The 17,564-nt window shown below is 47.4% G+C and overlaps 1 protein-coding gene across 5 annotated transcripts; it reads left to right on the forward strand.

Annotated features, from left to right (window-relative positions):
* The first annotated feature begins 58 nt into the window (after nt 1-58).
* On the forward strand, nt 59-11,098 carry LOC118081332 (zinc finger protein 23-like). Of its 5 annotated transcripts, none has more exons than XM_060268785.1 (4): nt 59-143; nt 2,026-6,151; nt 7,048-7,125; nt 9,815-11,098. In XM_060268785.1, the coding sequence occupies exon 4, from the start codon at nt 9,989-9,991 to the stop codon at nt 11,072-11,074; it is 1,086 nt and encodes a 361-aa protein (XP_060124768.1). In that variant the 5' UTR covers nt 59-143; nt 2,026-6,151; nt 7,048-7,125; nt 9,815-9,988; the 3' UTR covers nt 11,075-11,098. The 5 variants fall into 5 exon arrangements, with proteins under 5 accessions (XP_060124768.1, XP_034963699.2, XP_060124771.1 ...); XM_060268783.1 differs by having other exon boundaries at nt 76-143; nt 1,311-6,151; XM_035107808.2 differs by having other exon boundaries at nt 67-6,151.
* Nucleotides 11,099-17,564: the final 6,466 nt, after the last annotated feature.

The raw sequence follows: 17,564 nt of genomic DNA on the forward strand, positions 1-17,564 counted from the left end.
GGCCCACCCAAGCGGAAATCCTGAAACACGCCCCTCCCCCCAGCAAGCTATATGCAATCTCGTTTATTTAGTGAGAAGGCCGCAGGTTCGATCCCCGGCAGCGGCAGCGAAAGAGACCCCTGGAAAAACGGCGAGGGAAGAAGGTGACCCTTCTCCGTTCCACTTGTTGCTGTTTTGCTGGAGGGATGGGAAGGGTTGGGAGACAGCAGTTACTTGCGACCACCCTAAAGGGAAGTGGAACCGGGACCCCAAACCTGACGCCCCTCTGCGGGTTCCGGACTCCTCGCGACGCGTCGGCCGGGAATCTCTCGGGGCGCTCCGGGCTCCGCGCATCTGTGTTGTGCCTTGGGGGGGGGGTCCCTTTCGGCTGCAGAGACGGACAGAGGGAGGCCGCCTAAGGGTTAAAGGACGCGAGGGACGCCTGGATAGAGACCCCCCCCCCTGCTCTCCCCCCTCCCTGCGAGGCTCCTGCGAATGGAGATGTGGGCGCGCTCGGGAGAGACTTGGCGCGCGCAGGGCGAGGGGTGAGCTGTGCCGAGGGAGGTTTCTGGGCGCAGGAGAGTTTCAGGGAGGGAGGGCAGAGGGTGCGGGGGGGGCGGGAATGGAAGCATCCCTGGGCCAAGAACAAGAAAAGCCCAATCGAGCAGTGTTGGGGGGGGGTGGAGACAGAGAACGGGTCCGCTGCCTACTCGACCCTCCCATAATATTTTATTCAATTTGGCACCCCTGCCTGGAGGGGTCTTCCTCGGCTTCTCCCTCCTGCTGCCTAGGAATCTGACTCTGCTCCAAGTCCGCTGAGAGATGGATCTCCGAAAAAGCGAGTGGGTCCAAATCACACACCCGTTCCTTCCTGGGAGCTGAATTTGTGACTGAATCACTGTCTTTGGATAAAACTTCAAAATGTTGAGTTGCTTTGCAGGCAGACACAAATTCCTTCAGGTGTTGCGAAGATGCAGCAAGAAGCAGGATAGAGAGGGGCAGAGTTAGGCTTCCCATATGTCAGGAAAATTCCTCACATGTCCTTGGTTTTGGGGTGTAAAAATGGCATTGTGAGTGAATTTGGCAACATCTCAGGGGAAACCCTAGGGAGAATTAATTTTGATTTTTTTTAAGTGGAAAAGCTAGTTTTTCGGCAAATATATGGTTGTTGTTGTTTAGTCGTTTAGTCGTGTCCGACTCTTCGTGACCCCATGGACCATAGCACACCAGGCACTCCTGTCTTGCACTGCCTCCCGCAGTTTGGTCCAACATCAGGGTCTTTTCCAAGGATTATTTTTCTTTACAGCATCGGACTTTCCTTTCGCTTCCAGGCATATCCGCAACTGAGCGTCCTTTTGGCTTTGGCCCAGCTGCTTCATCAGCTCTGAATCTACTTGTATTTGTCCTCCGCTCTTCCTCAGTAGCATGTTGGACGCCTTCCGACCTGAGGGGCTCATCTTCCAGCGTCATAACTTTTATATGCCTGTTGTCTTTGTCCATGGAGTTTTCTTGGCAGGGATACTGGAGTGGCTTGCCAGTTCCTTCTCCAGGTGGATCACGTTTAGTCAAAACTCTCCACTATGACCTGTCCATCTTGGGTGGCCCTGCATGGCATAGCTCATAGCTTCTCTGAGTTATTCAAGCCCCTTCGCCACGACAAGGCATTGATCCATGAAGGGGAAATATATGGTACAGGGCCTTATAATGAGACCAGAGTGAGTAAGAAAAGGCCTGCATAACTGAGGCATTGTGTCGTTTATTCTTTCTATGATGTTTACATCAAGTTCCTGGAAGTAAAGCTTTTAAACTCAGTCCACTCAGTAAAGCATGAGACTCTTAATCTCAGGGTTGTGAGTTGGAGACCCATGTGTGGCAAAACATTCCTGCATTGCAGGGGGCTAGATTTATTTTCTTTTTTTAAAGGAACACGGGAGAAGGGAGCATGTATGAAATGTTAAAGAAATGTTAACACAAGAGAAGGTGCCATTGCTTTGTTCCCTCTCTTGAAACACTAACAGGATTTCCTTTCCCCCAACTCCCAACCAGGTGATGGAGAAGGCAGTCAGAATTCAAAGGGGCCATCAGAGATTTCATTAGGAATAAAAATGAACTCAAACAGTGGAGACACCATTTAAACAAGGTATGGATTATGAAAAGGACTTCTGTGGGAGTGGAATTCCTTCAAAACATCAAGGAACTCACACAGGGGAGAAACCATATAAATGTATGGAGTGTGGAAAGAGATTCCTTTTGAGTAAGCACCTTAATACACATCATCGCACTCACACTGGTGAGAAACCATTTAGATGTATGGAGTGCGGAAAGACCTTCAGTCAGAGTGGAAACTTTAAAAGACATCAGCGAACTCACACTGGGGAGAAACCATTTAAATGCATAGAATGTGGAAAGTGCTTCAATGATAGTGGAAACCTTACAAACCATCAACGAACTCACAAAGAAGAGAAGCCATTTAAATGCATAGTTTGTGAAAAGAGCTTCAATTGTAGTGGAAACCTTAGAAGACATAAGCGAATTCACACAGGGGAAAAGTCATTTAAATGTATGGCGTGTGAAAAAACCTTCCGTGAAAGGGCAAAACTTAACATACACCTACGAACTCACACAGGGGAAAAACCATTTAAATGCATGGAGTGTGGAACATGCTTCCGTCATAGAGAATCACTAAGACTGCATCAATATACTCATACAGGAGATAAACCATATAAATGTTTTGAGTGTGGAAAATGCTTCAGTCAGAGTGGAAGCCTTAATGTACATCTACAAATTCACACAGGGGAGAAACCATTTAAATGCATGGAGTGTGGAAAATGCTTCAGTCAGAGTGGAACGCTTAGAAGACACCAGCAAACTCACACAGGGAAAACCATTTAAATGAACGAATGGATGAATCTTTCTTTGCGTCAGCCATTGGCCATAGCGATAAAACAACAATACAATATACAAAGAGTAGAAATAAAAAGTTAATTATATAAAATACATTTCGGGGCTTTGAATCAATAGTCAAGTGGTGGATCTTATTCTGATTGCCCCAGCTGAAAACCTTGCAACCTTTGCTGTCACCTGCTCATCCTGTTCTGCTAAGAGAAAGGACAATGTGGCAGTGGTTGGGCAATGCAGAATGGACAATAAAAGAGAGGTGATAATCTCATTCCTCAAGCCTCTATAAAGAGGGCAAGCCAGGAGGGCATGTGCCACCGATTGGGGACTGCCATATCCACAGGGAGATTTTTCATTTGGAATATGTTGGAATTGTCCCTCAAGTACAGCCGAGGTCAATACATTCAATCTTACGAGAGTAAAAGCGCACCTATAATTTAGAATTGCTAGGTTATGCAGATAGGGTGCCAGAGAGTTGAAATGGGAAGGTGGAGAATAGTCATACCATGAGCAAAATTTCCTTATTGTGCCCAAATTTAAATGTATGTGTGGTTGCAAAATAACCACATCTGGAGGATGTGGACCATTTGGACTGCATTTGTTTCAGTTTGGTTTCAGGTCCTGCCATTGGACTGAGACTGCCCTGGTGGCGCTGGTTGGTTATCTCTGGCGGGCTAGGGACAGCTGTTTCCTGGTTCTGCTGGATCTCTCAGTGGCTTTTAATAACATTGACCATGGAATCCTGTTAGCTATTTGCGATAAAAAATATATGCCTTATCAAATTCACTGATTATGGTTCTTTACTGTTCAGGCTGGCAATAGTTGAACCACGAGTATTATTTACAAACTCCTTCAGTCATTGTGTACACAAAGTCCCTACACCTCTCAGCAGTCAAGACACAGTGATCTGAATTAACCAAGCATGTGCCACCTCGTTTCCCCAATGCCACCTGTGCTTTGTGAAATACATTCCCAAGGAAATGACATTACAATGGCTAACATATCCTCCTGGACGGTCTAGGAGGGTTGGGAGTTAGGGGCACTGTTAGGCAGTGGTTCCACTCCTTCCTTCTGGGCCGTGTCCTGAAAGTAGTTTGGGGGTGACCCCTGGGTGCTCACTTGTGAGGTGGCTCAGGGCTCCATCCTCTCCCCACACTTTTTAACATTGCCTTCCCTCTGGGTGGTGTAAATCCCAAAAGCTGAAACCTCTACAAAAATAGCCCTTCGCCATCACTTTCAGTTCCCATGCAACAATGGCAGGGGCTACTATTCCGCTTGTAGCTCTATGGCAGGGGTCAGCAAACTTTTTCAGCAGGGGGCCGGTCCACTGTCCCTCAGACCTTGTGGGGGGGGCGGACTATATTTTGAAAAAAATATATGAACGAATTTCTATGCCCCACAAATAACCCAGAGATGAATTTTAAATAAAAGGACACATTCTACTCATGTAAAAACATGCTGATTCCCGGACCGTCCATGGGCCGGATTTAGAAGGGGATTCGGCCGCATCAGGCCCCCGGGCCTTAGTTTGGGGACCCCTGCTCTATGGGCCTTGAGATCCAAAATGAACCTGAAGTGTCACCCCTAAATCAGACATTTCTGGGTCAATTAGGCGAAGCTGGTGGGGTGTGTGTGTTTGAAAAGGGAGGAGGGGTGACAGTGGACAATCTGTCCCCCTCTTTAAATTGCAGTACAGTGGTACCTCTGGTTACGATTTTACAGTAATTCGTTCCGGAGGTCCGTTCTTATCCTGAAACCGTTCTGAACCTGAGGTACCACTTTAGCTAAGGAGGCCCCCTGCTGCCACCAGGCCGCCGCGGCATGATTTCTGTTCTCATCCTGAAGTTAAGTTCTTAACCTGAGGTACCGGTACTACTTCCCGGTTAGCGGAGTCTGTAACCCAAAGTGTTTGTAACCCGAGGTGTTTGTAACCAGAGGCGGGTGGCAAGGGAAGACAAAAATAAGATGCTGCATGGGGGAAGGTGGTGGTGAGAGGGAGGAGGGGGGAGAAAAGGACAAAGGGACTTCCCCACCCCCAAAACGCCTCTGCTGGGACCCATTGGCAGGGACCTGGATGCCCGCAGTCCAGCTGCCAAGTAAGGAACCCAGAACTGCAGGGTCTGCATTGCACCATCTCCTTTGAAGAATCACACATGTTTCTTTTTCTCCTTGAAGGCATAACAACAACAATTTTTTTGAACCCAGCCACTTATGAATACATAATAAAACATTAAACCTTAAGCTTCCCTATTCAGGGCTGCCTTCAGATGTCCTCTAAAGTTTAATAATAATAATAATAATAATAATAATAAATATCATTTGTTTTATCATGGTATGTTGGCGGAGACCCTACCTGTCTGCAGACTGCCTTGCCAGTGGTGCATGCTCTGCTTACCTCACCCTTTGCCTATTGCAATGCGCTCTTTGTGGGGCTACCTTTGAAGGTGACTCGGAAACTACAACTAATCCAGAATGCAGCCGAAGACTGGTGACTGGGAGTGGCTGCCGGGACCATATAACACCAGTCCTAAAGGAGGTAAATTGAGTCCCGGTACGTTTCCGAGTAGAATTCAAACTGTTGGTGCTGACCTTTAAAGGCCTAAACGCCCCACCCCCACCCCCATCGTTTAGCCCAGACACAGGTCCTCTTCCAAGGGTCTTCTGGCGGTTCCCTCAGTGGGAGAAGCAAATTTACAGGCAACTAGGTAGAGGGCCTTCTTGATATTGGCACCCTCCCTGTGGAACACCCTTCCTTAAGATGTCAAGGAGATAAAGATTTACAAAAGTTTTGGCACGTATTGTTTAGGGAAGTTTTTAGTGCTTGGTGTTGTACTATTTTTTTTACTATTTTTTGTTGGGAGCCACCCAAAGTGGCTTGGGAAACCGAGTCAGGTGGGTGGCCTACAAACAATAAAATTATTATTATTATTATTATCATCATCATCATCATCATTATCATTATAGGCGCCCCTATGAAGTCTCCCATCTCCAAACAGAAGCCCCCAAACAAGCGCCCCACGGGACGCACCCCCCATTTCCCCCTGGCAGGAATCCCAAGGGCGCTCCTGGCTGCGCGCGCCTCTTTTGGCTGGAGAGAAGGAGAGTTCATGGAAGGGGTTACGGAAGCGAGAGGGCCGAGATGCCTAGAGAGGCCTTGAAAGAGACCCCTCCCTCACCAACTTCCGTCTCTTCCCCCCTCCCCCCTCGTCTTGGGAGGCTCCTCCGGATGGAGAGGTCGGTGCGCTCGAGAGAGATTCTGCGCGCAGGGCGAAGGGTGAGCCGGGCCGGGTGAAGGGAGGGGGGCAGAGGAAGGGGGGGAGGAAGGAAGGGAAGCCTCCCCTGGGGGAGGAAAGCCCCGTCCAGCATTGGCAGGGAGTGCCGAGAGAGAAAGAGACGCTGCCCATTGGAAGGGAGGCCTCTCCACTTGGGCGCTGGCGGGGGAATCTCCGGAGGGGCTGCCTTGGCTTTTCCCTCCTGCCCAGAAACCTGCCTTGGAGAGAGGGATCCCTGACAATGGGCTCCCGGGTCCAATTCCCCACCCACCCCTCCTCCCTGGAAGCTGGACTCTCCTTCCCCCCTGCCTGCCCAGGCCAGCTGCTGCTGGGGGCTCCAGAAGCGGGACTGCTGCTGCTGCTGCGTTACACCAAGCCAGGCCATTGGTCAAGCTGAGGAGGAAAGGACAGGAAGTTGATGAGAGGAAGGAGAGAGGGTTGTCCAGAGCAGGTCTTTGCTTCTGGAATCTTCTTCCAGGAAGGGCCAGAAACCTGTTTGCGTCTCGCAGGCTTTCAGTTCTAAGCCTCAGTTCCACTGCATGGTTAATTGGCGGTGATAATGTGGTCCACTATTCAAAAAAACATGACTGGAGGTGCTATGAAAATTCTTTCAGGATTTGTATATAATTTACATCTGGACAGCCTTTCTATACCTTTTTTGGTTTAGGCGATGTCAGAGGGATTTACAAGCTGAGACACAACCCATAAACAGTAAATGCATGCACCTTCCCAGTCTGGGGTGCTTCAAGGGCAAAGACCCGTTATCAGGATAGACAATGCCTGTCTCTCTTTTTTTAAGATGCTGTCTAGGTCTTTTATTCAAAAGATGAATTTTTCTTAATACTTTGACAGTCACATATGACATGAACAGCATTTCTCTTTTACTTGTTCCACACAGGAGAGACACTTATTCACAAGTCTAAGCACATCTTACAAGAAAAAGAAAAATACATAAACGTGAAGGGGAAATTTGGAGGTAAGTCCTTTGAGTATGCAGTGAGACATTTCACTACGTAAAAACATCGAAAGCCCTGCTGCATTGAGAGGATGACCCATTTATCGCTTGCCATCTGCAATTTCACCCATTTACCCATGTTTCTGTGGAGAGACATTGCCTCCAGTCTGCCCTTCCCTGACCATTGCTAGGCAGGTTGTAGGCAGAGATACCTTTTTAAAAAACCTTTATGCAGAGATAACTACGTCCCACTCCTCTCCATACCACCAGATTTCCAGTATTACAACTATATGAAATTTCATGTCTGTGGGACTGAAGGGATCAGGAAGATTGCTACTGAAATTCAAGGGTTCTTGTAGTCCATTATTATGACTGACTGATTTTGTTAGTCACTTTATATTACCAGGGAAACCCAAAGATACTTGCAACCAAACATTTAAAGAATTAGGACAGGGGTCAGCAAACATTTTCAGCAGGAGGCTGGTCCACTGTCCCTCAGACCTTGTGGGGGGGGGCGAGACTGTATTTTTTTGGGGGGAATGAATGAATTCCTATGCCCCACAAATAACCCAGAGATTCATTTTAAATACATGGAAAAGCACGCTGATTCCCGGACTGTCCACGGGCTAGATTTAGAAGACAGTTGGGCCGGATCCGGCCCCCGACTTTAGTTTGCCTACCCATGACAAACAAGTCATTAGGAATTCTGACCCTGAGAAATAAAGGGCATAGAATCATAGAGTTGGAAGAGACCACAAGGGCCATCCAGTCCAACCCCCTGCCAAGCAGGAAACACCGTCAAACCATTCTTGACATATGGCTGTCAAGCCTCTGCTTAAAGACTTCCAAAGAAGGAGACTCCACCACACTGCTTGGCAGCAAATTCCACTGCCGAACAGCTCTTACTGTCAGGAAGTTCTTCCTAATGTTTAGGTGGAATCTTCTTTATTGTAGTTTGAATCCATTGCTCCGTGTCCCTTTCTCTGGAGCAGCAGAAAACAACCTTTCTCCCTCCTCTATATGGCATCCTTTTATATATTTGAACATGGCTATCATATCACCCCTTAACCTTCTCTTCTCCAGGCTAAACATACCCAGCTCCCTAAGCCGTTCCTCATAAGGCATCGTTTCCAGGCCTTTGACCATTTTGGTTGCCCTCTTCTGGACACGTTCCAGCTTGTCAGTATCCTTCTTGAACTGTGGTGCCCAGAACTGGACACAGTACTCCAGGTGAGGTCTGACCAGAGCAGAATACAGTGGTACTATTACTTCCCTTTGAGGAGTTCTTGAATCCAGTCCTTTTTCTGTTCCACATCTCCCACTTGTGGAACATTCTGCCATCCTTCTTCTTCCTCTTCCTGTTGCGCCAGTTCTCCGTCTGTCATAAAGATGTCCAGTGTTTGTACTTTCTTTTTTTCCTCCATGCCCAATTTAATAATTTCCATGTCCATACCTCTTTCTGTGCAGCTTTCTCCATTATCCTCTCTTGATTGTTTCTCCTGGTTCAGTGTCAGAGCGCATTCCCGCAGCAATGTGGTATACAAGTTCAAACCCTTTCTGATGTCATGTAGCTCTGCAAATATCTTGTGCCAAGGCTGGTCTTTTGCAGCTGCTGTGTCCGAAGCCATCTTATCTGCTCTAGTCCCGTGGGAAACCAACCAGTTGCACTACAGGAAATGTCGGAGGGCTCATTCCATAACTTTGTATTCCATTTTGTTGCCCAAACTGGTTACTTTGTCTTTTAATTCTCTTGCAATCACCTCACTTTTTTTTTTTAGTTGTTCACTTTGTATCCCAGTCCAAATGTCCTTTCTTTTAATTTCTTTTTAATTACATTCTTCTTCTTCTTTTTCACACTTCCTTCACTCAGGGTTCGCTAGATCTGGTTCCCTGGGGGTACTTCTTTTAAGCCAATTGTTAATAAATTATTTAATTCGTTCCCCTTCGCGGCAGGGGATCGGTTACTGTATCACAGTCTCTCAACTGGAAGAGGTCGGCTTCCTTTTTATACCTCTTCCGTGTCCAATTCCATCAATTAAAAATTTTTTTTGAATCCTTTACTCACGGTTCCCAATTTCGATTTCTTTTCGTTGGAAGAATCTGCTGCTCTCCGCCGGCGGCAACGAAGCTTTGCTGCCGCGAGGGTGACAGCGACGCTCAAGATGGCCCCTTCGACTACCACCCCACTCTGCTGGGACTCTTGTCGAGTTTGCCGGCCAGTAGAGGAGTCGGAATTCAGGCCCTGCTGAGCACATTCGTCCTCATAAAGCTCAATATGAGGCTCTTACGGGCAGCCGTGACGCTTTTCGCGGCTTTCCCCCCCCCCTCGCGGCGCCGTTTACCTCGGAGTTCGAGGCGAACGCAGCCGGACGGCGCTCGCAGCAAACCGGAAGCCCCCCCCCCATTTTGCATTAATTTTTATGGGAAAGTGCACATAGGTTTTGGAACGCTTTGGTTTTTGAAATTCGGGAACGGGTTAAGTTTGAGAACCAAGGTACCACTGTATGTAAATTGGCAATTCCAGAGTAGATACAGTAATTGATCATTGATTATTAAAAGTTGATGGTGCATTACTGTTATCTGACATTATTCCATTTCCTTAAAAAAAAAATGTAACATAGAAGAAGGAAGAATGTCTGAGATGTCAAAGTAAGAGAAGGTCCTAAAGGCACTTGATGTGTGTTATATTCGTCTGTTCTCTTCTCCACAGGATTTCCTTTCCCCTTACTCCAAATCAAGCAATAGAGAAGACAGAACAATCTGTACTTTCATAAGGAATCATGAACAAACCATTTAAATTTGAGGAATGTACAATGCGATTCAGTTAGTAAAAACCCTTACATCACCTCAATGAAGTGAAACAGTGGAGACACCATTTGAAGGCATGGATTGTGGAAAGGACTTCAGTGGGAGCGGAACTCCTACTAAACATCAAGGAACTCACACAGGGGAGAAACCATTCAAATGTATGGAGTGTGGAAAGAGCTTCAGTCGGAGTGGAGCCCTTAGAAGACACCAGCGAACTCACACAGGAGAGAAACCATTTAAATGTATGGAGTGTGGAAAGAGCTTCAGTGACAGCGGAAAACTTGGAAGTCATCATCTAACTCACACAGGGGAGAAACCATTTAAATGCATGACGTGCGGAAAGAGCTTCAGGGATAGGGGAAAGCTTACCATACATCAACGAACTCACACAGGAGAGAAACCATTCAGATGTATGGATTGTGGAAAGAGCTTCAGTTATAGTGAAACCCTTAGAATACATCAGCGAACACACACAGGGTCAACACCTTTTAAATGCATAGAGTGTGGAAAGACCTTCAGAGAGAGTGGATCGCTTAGAAGACATAATCGAATTCACACAGGGGAAAAACCATTTCAATGCATGGAGTGTGGAAAGAGCTTCATTTGCAGTGGACAACTTAAAAACCATCAACAAATTCACACAGGGCATAAACCATTTAAATGCATAGAGTGTGGAAAGAGCTTCAATTATAGTGGAAACCTTAGAAGACATAAGCGAACTCACACAGGAGAAAAACCATTTAAATGCATGGAGTGTGGAAAGAGCTTCAGTTGCAATGGAGACCTTAAAAGCCATCAACAAATTCACACATGGGAAAAACCATTTAAATGCATAGAGTGTGGAAAGAGCTTCAGAGACAGTGGAACGCTTAGAAGACATAATCGAATTCATACAGAGGAAAAACCATTTAAATGCATGGAGTGTGGAAAAAGCTTCAATTGTAGTGGAAACCTTAGTAGACATAAGCGAACTCACACATGGGAAAAACCATTTAAATGCATAGAGTGTGGAAAGAGCTTCCGTGATAGCGGAACGCTAAGAATCCATCAGCGAACTCACACAGGGGAGAAACCATTTAAATGCATGAAGTGTGGAAAGAGCTTCAATTGTAGTGGAAACCTTAGAAGACATAACCTAACTCACACAGGGAAAACCATTTAAATGCATGGAGTGTGGAACATGCTTCCGTCATAGAGAATCTCTAAGAATACATCAATGTACTCATCATAGCTGCCAAGTTATCCCTTTTTTACAGGGATTTTCCTTTATGCTGAATAGGCTTCCTTGCGAGAAAAGGGAAAACTTGGCAGCTATGGTACTCATACAAGAGATAAACCATATAAATGTTTTGAGTGTGGAAAGTGCTTCAGTCAGAGTGGGAGCTTTGATGCACACCTACAAATTCACACGAGGGAGAAACCTTTTAAATGCATGGAGTGCGGAAAGGGCTTCAGTCAGAGTGGAGACCTTAAAAACCATCAACAAACTCACACAGGGCAGAATCCTTTTAAATGCATAGAGTGTGGAAAGAGCTTCAATCGTAGTGGAAACCTTAGAAGACATAAACTAACTCACACAGGGGAAAAGTCATTTAAATGTATGACGGGTGGAAAGACCTTCCGTGAAAGGGCAAAACTTACCATACACCTACGAACTCACACAGGGGAAAAACCATTTAAATGCATTGAGTGTGGAACATGCTTCCGTCATAGAGAATCACTAAGAATGCATCAATATACTCATACAGGAGATAAACCATATAAATGTTTTGAGTGTGGAAAGTGCTTCAGTCACAGTGGAAATCTTAATATACATCTACAAATTCACACGAGGGAGAAACCTTTTGAATGAATGGATTGAGGAAAGAGCTTCACTAATAGCGGAACGCTTAGAAGACATCAGCAAACTCACACGGGAATAACAATTTAAATGTATGTTTGGTTGCAGAATAAGTCCTGGCACATCTGGAGGAAGTGGACCATTTGGACTGCATTTGTTCCAGTTGGGTTTCAGGCCCTGCCATCAGACTGAGACCGCCTTGTTGGCGCTGGTTGATTATCTCTGGCAGGTGAGGGACAAAGCTAAAACCTGTTCCCTGGTTCTGCTGGATCTCTCAGTGGCTTTTAAAGCCATTGACCACAGTGTCCTGTTAGCTATTTGTGATTTAAAAAAATATGCCTTACCCAATTCATTGAGAATAAAGCTTTACTTTTCAGGTTGGCAACAGTTGAACCATGAGTATTATTTACAAACTCTTCCATCCATCGTCCGCACGAAGTCCCCACACCTCTCGCCTCTCAGCTTGACCTCTCAGCAGTTAAGACTGAGCAAACTGAATTGACCAAGAAAGCGCCACCTCATTTCCCCAATGCCACCTGTGCTTTGTGAAATACATTTCCAAGGAAATGACATTACAAATGCTAACATATCCTCCTGGACGGTCTAGGAGGGTTGGGAGTTAGGGGCACTGTTAGGCAGTGGTTCCGCTCCTTAGTTTTGGGCTGTCTCCAAAAAGTGCTTCCTCTCCCCACGCTTTTTAACATTGCTTCCCCCTGGGAAGCAGGTCACAGGAAAATGCTTATAATTTACCCAGTCCTTGAATCACAGCATTTTTAAAAAGAGTTTGTAATCATTTATGTAAACACTGCCAACAGTACCTTTTTGCCTGTGTTAAGAAAAGCTGGAATTTCTACAAAAATATTCCTCCCCCGTGCAACAAAGGCAGGGGCTGCTCTTCCACTCGTAGCTCTATGGGCCCCGTGGTCCAAAACAAACCTGAAGTGTTCCCCCTAAATCAGATGTTTCCTGGGCAATTGGGCAACAGGAGCCCCTGGAAGTGGGGGGGGGGCATTGGAAAGGAGAGGAGGGGTGACAGTGGACATTCTGCCCGTGTCTATAAATTGCAATAAAGGGAATTTGAAAAGTGAACAAGGGAGTTGGGTGGCAAGGGAGGACAAAAATAAGATGCTGCATGGGGGAAGGTGGTGGTGAGAGGGAGGAGGGGAAAGAAAAGGACAAGGGGACTTTTCCCCACCCACCCCAAAAAGCGCCTCTGCTGGGACCTATTGGCAGGGACCTGGATGCCCACAGTCCAGCTGCCAAGTAAGGAACCCAGAACTGCAGGGTCTGCATTGCATCATCTCCTTTGAAGAATCACACATGTTTCTTTTTCTCCTTGAAGGCATAACAACAATTTATTTGAACCCAGCCACTTATGAATACATAATAAAACATTAAACCTTAAACAGCTTCCCTATGCAGGGCTGCCTTCAGATGTCTTCTGAACGTTTAATAATAAATAAAATTATCATTTATTTTATCATGGTATGTTGGCTGAGACTACCTGCCTGCAGATCGCCTTTTCAGAGTGGTGCATGTTCTGCTTACCTCACCCTTTGCCTATTGCAATGCACTCTATGTGGGGCTACCTTTGAAGGTGACTCGGAAACTACAATTAATCCAGAATGCGTCAACTAGACTGTTTACTGAAAGACCTACATTGGTTCCCAGGACATTTCTGAGCACAATTCAACTTGTTGGTGCTGACCTATAAAGCCCTAAACGGCCTCCCCCAGCCCAGACACGGAGGTCCACCTCTAAGGGTCTTCTGCTGGTTCCCTCATTGCGAGAAGCAAAGTTACATGGAACCAGGCACAGAGGATTGTTGTTGTTTAGTCGTGTCGGACTCTTCGTGACCCCATGGACCAGAGCACACCAGGCACTCCTGTCTTCCGTTGCCTCCCGCAGTTTGGTTGGCATAGCTCATAGCTTCTCTGAGTTATTCAAGCCCCTTTGCCATGACAAGGCAGTGATCCATGAAGGAGGCAAAGAGAATTACACAACTTATAAAAGATAATTGAAGGCAGCACTGTTCAAGAAAGTTTGCTGTAATGTGTTTTTGTTGGGAGCCACCCAGAGTGGCTGGGGAAACCCAGTCAGGTGGGGGGCATACAAACAATAAAATTATTATCATTTATAGGTAGGTAGCTGTGCTGGTCTGACATAGTCAAAACAAAACAAAAATCCTTCCAGTAGCACCTTGTTGTTTAGTCGTGTCTGACTCTTCATGACCCCATGGACCATAGCACGCCAGGCCCCCCTGTCTTCCACTGCCTCCCGCACTTTGGTCAAACTCATGTTCGTAGCTTCGAGAACACTGTCCAACCATCTCGTCCTCTGTCGTCCCCTTCTCCTTGTGCCCTCCATCTTTCCCAACATCAGGGTCTTTTCCAGGGAGTCTTCTCTTCTCATGAGGTGGCCAAAGTATTGGAGCCTCAGCTTCAGGATCTGTCCTTCCAGTGAGCACTCAGGGCTGATTTCCTTCAGAATGGATAGGTTTGATCTTGCAGTCCATGGGACTCTCAAGAGTCTCCTCCAGCACCACAATTCAAAAGCATCAATTCTTCGGCGATCAGCCTTCTTTATGGTCCAGCTCTCACTTCCATACGTCACTACTGGGAAAACCATAACTATACGGACCTTTGTTGGCAAGGTGATGTCTCTGCTTTTTAAGATGCTGTCTAGGTTTGTCATTGCTTTTCTCCCAGGAAGCAGGCGTCTTTTAATTTCGTGACTGCTGTCACCATCTGCAGTGATCAAGGAGCCCAAGAAAGTAAAATCTCTCACTGCCTCCATGTCCTATGTTCCCACTGTGGAAGGCTTGACTACGAGGGTTCGCCACAGAAGAAGACACAACATGAATAAATGGCTCAAACAGTCCATGGGACTCTCAAGAGTCTCCTCCAGCACCATAATTCAAAAGCATCAATTCTTCGGCTATCAGCCTTCTTTATGGTCCAGCTCTCACTTCCATACGTCACTACTGGGAAGTGTGCATGCACACGAAAGCTCATACCTATGACAAACTTAGTTGGTCTCTAAGGTGCTACTGGAAGGATTATTATTATTATTATCATTATCATTATCATTATTATTACCATTCTGCCCATGTGGCCGGCCAAGCGATGCACAACTGCCCTGCACCCCTTTGGCACCTTCGGTCAGTCAAATCCACCTAACAGTTACCTTATTCAGCCCACATTTTACCAGCTTCCTCACATAAATATCGTGGGGACTTTGTCAAAAGCCTTACTGAAATCAAGATGCACCATTTCCACAACAGTCCCCCGATCAACAAAGTTTGTAACTCCAACCAAAAAAGGGAGGAGAGATTTCTCTAGCTTTACTAGATCTGCCTTCCCGGTAAGCAACCTGTCTGGTCTGGATGAACATATAGAATCATAGAGTTGGAAGAGACCACAAGGGCCATCCAGTCCATCCCCCTGCCGAGCAGGAAACACCATCAAAGCATTCTTGACATATGCCTGTCAAGCCTCTGCTTACAGACCTCCAAAGAAGGAGATAAAATAAACCTTTTGTGCGCATGCACACAAAAACCTATACTCTCAGCATCCTTCGATAGCATTGATCACGACAACCTCATGGACCGTCTAGAGGAGCTGGGAGCTGGCAGCACTGTTATGCAGTGGGTCTGCTCCTTTCTCCTGGGTCGTATCCAGAAAGTGGTGTTGGGGGATGAGTGTTGGACCCCTGGGCTCTCACTTGCGGGGTGCCACAGGGTTCCATCCTCTTCCACATGCTTTTTAATTGGGGGTGGGCTGGATGTTCATCAATATGTGGATGATACCCAGCTCTACCTCTCTTTCAAATCGGAACCAATGAAAGTGGTGAAAATCCTGTTTGAGTGTCTGGAGGCGGTTGCAGGATGTATGGCGGCTAACGGATTGAGGTTGAATCCTGACAGGACAGATGTACTGTTTTGGGGGGGCAGAGGATGGGCAGGTTTGAAGGATTCCTGGTTCTGAATGGGGTTACTGTGCCCCTGAAGGACCAGGTGCGCAGCCTGGGAGTCATTTTGGACTCACAGCTATCCAAGGAAGCGCAGGTTAATTCTGTTTTCAGGGCAGCTGTCTACCAGCTCCATCTGGTAAGCAGGCTGATATCCTCCCTGCCTGCAGACAGTCTCGCCAGAGTGGTGCATGAATCATAGAATCACAGAGCTGGAAGAGACCGCAAGGCCCATCCAGTCCAACCCCCTGCCAAGCAGGAAACACCATCAAAGCATTCCTGACATATGCCTGTCAAGCCTCTGCTTCAAGACCTCCAAAGAAGGAGACTCCACCACACTCCTTGGGTGGGGAATTGGACCCCCTCCCATTTTCAGGGATCCCGCAGCAAATTCCTTTGCGGGAATAGAATTGAGATGCACACCAAGGCCATCCCTATGAGAGCCCCCATCCCCAAACAGGGCTGGGGGTTCAACCTGTTGTAACGTGGGGTTTGTGATTTCAGCTCTCTTGACAAAACATGCTGGAGACAGTTCTCTAGTAACAGCTCTTTATTAAAGTGAACAAGACTGACTGTGAGGGCAGGAAGGCTACATTTATAGGGACAGGGGACTAGCTAGGAAGGGATACATTTTGGAGGGAACAATATCAAGCAATCACAGTGCTGCCTTTTGGAGGTGTCACAGTGGCCGGAGGAGGCTGCTTCAGAGTAACGACGCTACACAGCTCTGCATTTTATTCTTTTATTGGTGCTGCGTATTTACAGTGCTGAAGTCATTGCTATTTACACGGAACGATGTGGTCATTCGGTTTCAGAACCTCCGAATGGCTTTTGGCGCGTCTTTCTCCAACACAAAAGCTTTGGCAGACCCATCCTCTTTCCCCTCCTCTTTCTGCGTAATTCCGGAGTTGGGGGGATGGGTCTCCCCACCTTATTTGCCCCTTACTGTCCCACCTGGGACTCTGGCTCCGCTACCTTGCCTGAGCCTCGGACACGACTTCCTGCTCCCCCACTGGAATCGGAACTCCCTCTGCTTTCCCCTGTGCTCGGGGATGGGCTTGAACTCAGGAGGGGAGGGACTTCGCGATATCCCCTGTCCCTCACATCCACCCCCCTCCCAAGCTCTCCTTCTCCCCTCCTCAGTTCCCCCCCAGGTGTCGGTGACGACTGGAAGCCTAAGAACTCAGTACTTTCCGAGCCCGTTGGTGTGAACACCTCCCCCCAGTCCTGCGAGCCCCCCCCCTTCCGCCTGGGAGGACTGGAATCCCAAAAAGTCAGTGGCGTCAGAGCTGGTGGGGGTAAAAATGTTCTGCCAATCTGCTTCTTCCTCTGACTGGGTGGATCTCGGTGACACCCATACCTCGTCTTCTGGTTCCTCAAACTCCGCTTCCCAGCGCCATGGTGAGCTGCTCTCCCATGCCTCCTCCTCCTCCCCCTCCCTTTCCATGTGCCAGGGCTTGGGTCTGTGGGGAAAGAGGGCGTGAAATTCTTCCACCAAGAATTCCTCCTGTATCTGAGTGGCTGGGACCCATTCATTCTGTGACGGTGGAGCATCCTCCCATGCCATGAGGTACTCCAGGCCCCCCACCCCTCTCCGTGAATCAAGGATGGCCATGGCCTCATTGAGTTGCTCCCTGCCTCCCCTCTCCCCCCCTCCCTCGGGGGTTTGGTCGCTGTCTCGGAGCCTGCTGCTTTCCCTGTACGGCGACAGCAGCGATCTGTGAAACACTGGATGCACCCTCATGTCCTCTGGCAGTGCCAGCCTGAAGGCTACCGGGTTGACCTGTTGTGTGACCGTGAAGGGGCCCAATCTTCTGGGTGCCAGCTTTTTGCACCGCCCTCT

The sequence above is a fragment of the Zootoca vivipara genome, chromosome 2 (genome assembly GCF_963506605.1).
Source record: "Zootoca vivipara chromosome 2, rZooViv1.1, whole genome shotgun sequence".
NCBI lineage: Eukaryota > Metazoa > Chordata > Lepidosauria > Squamata > Lacertidae > Zootoca > Zootoca vivipara.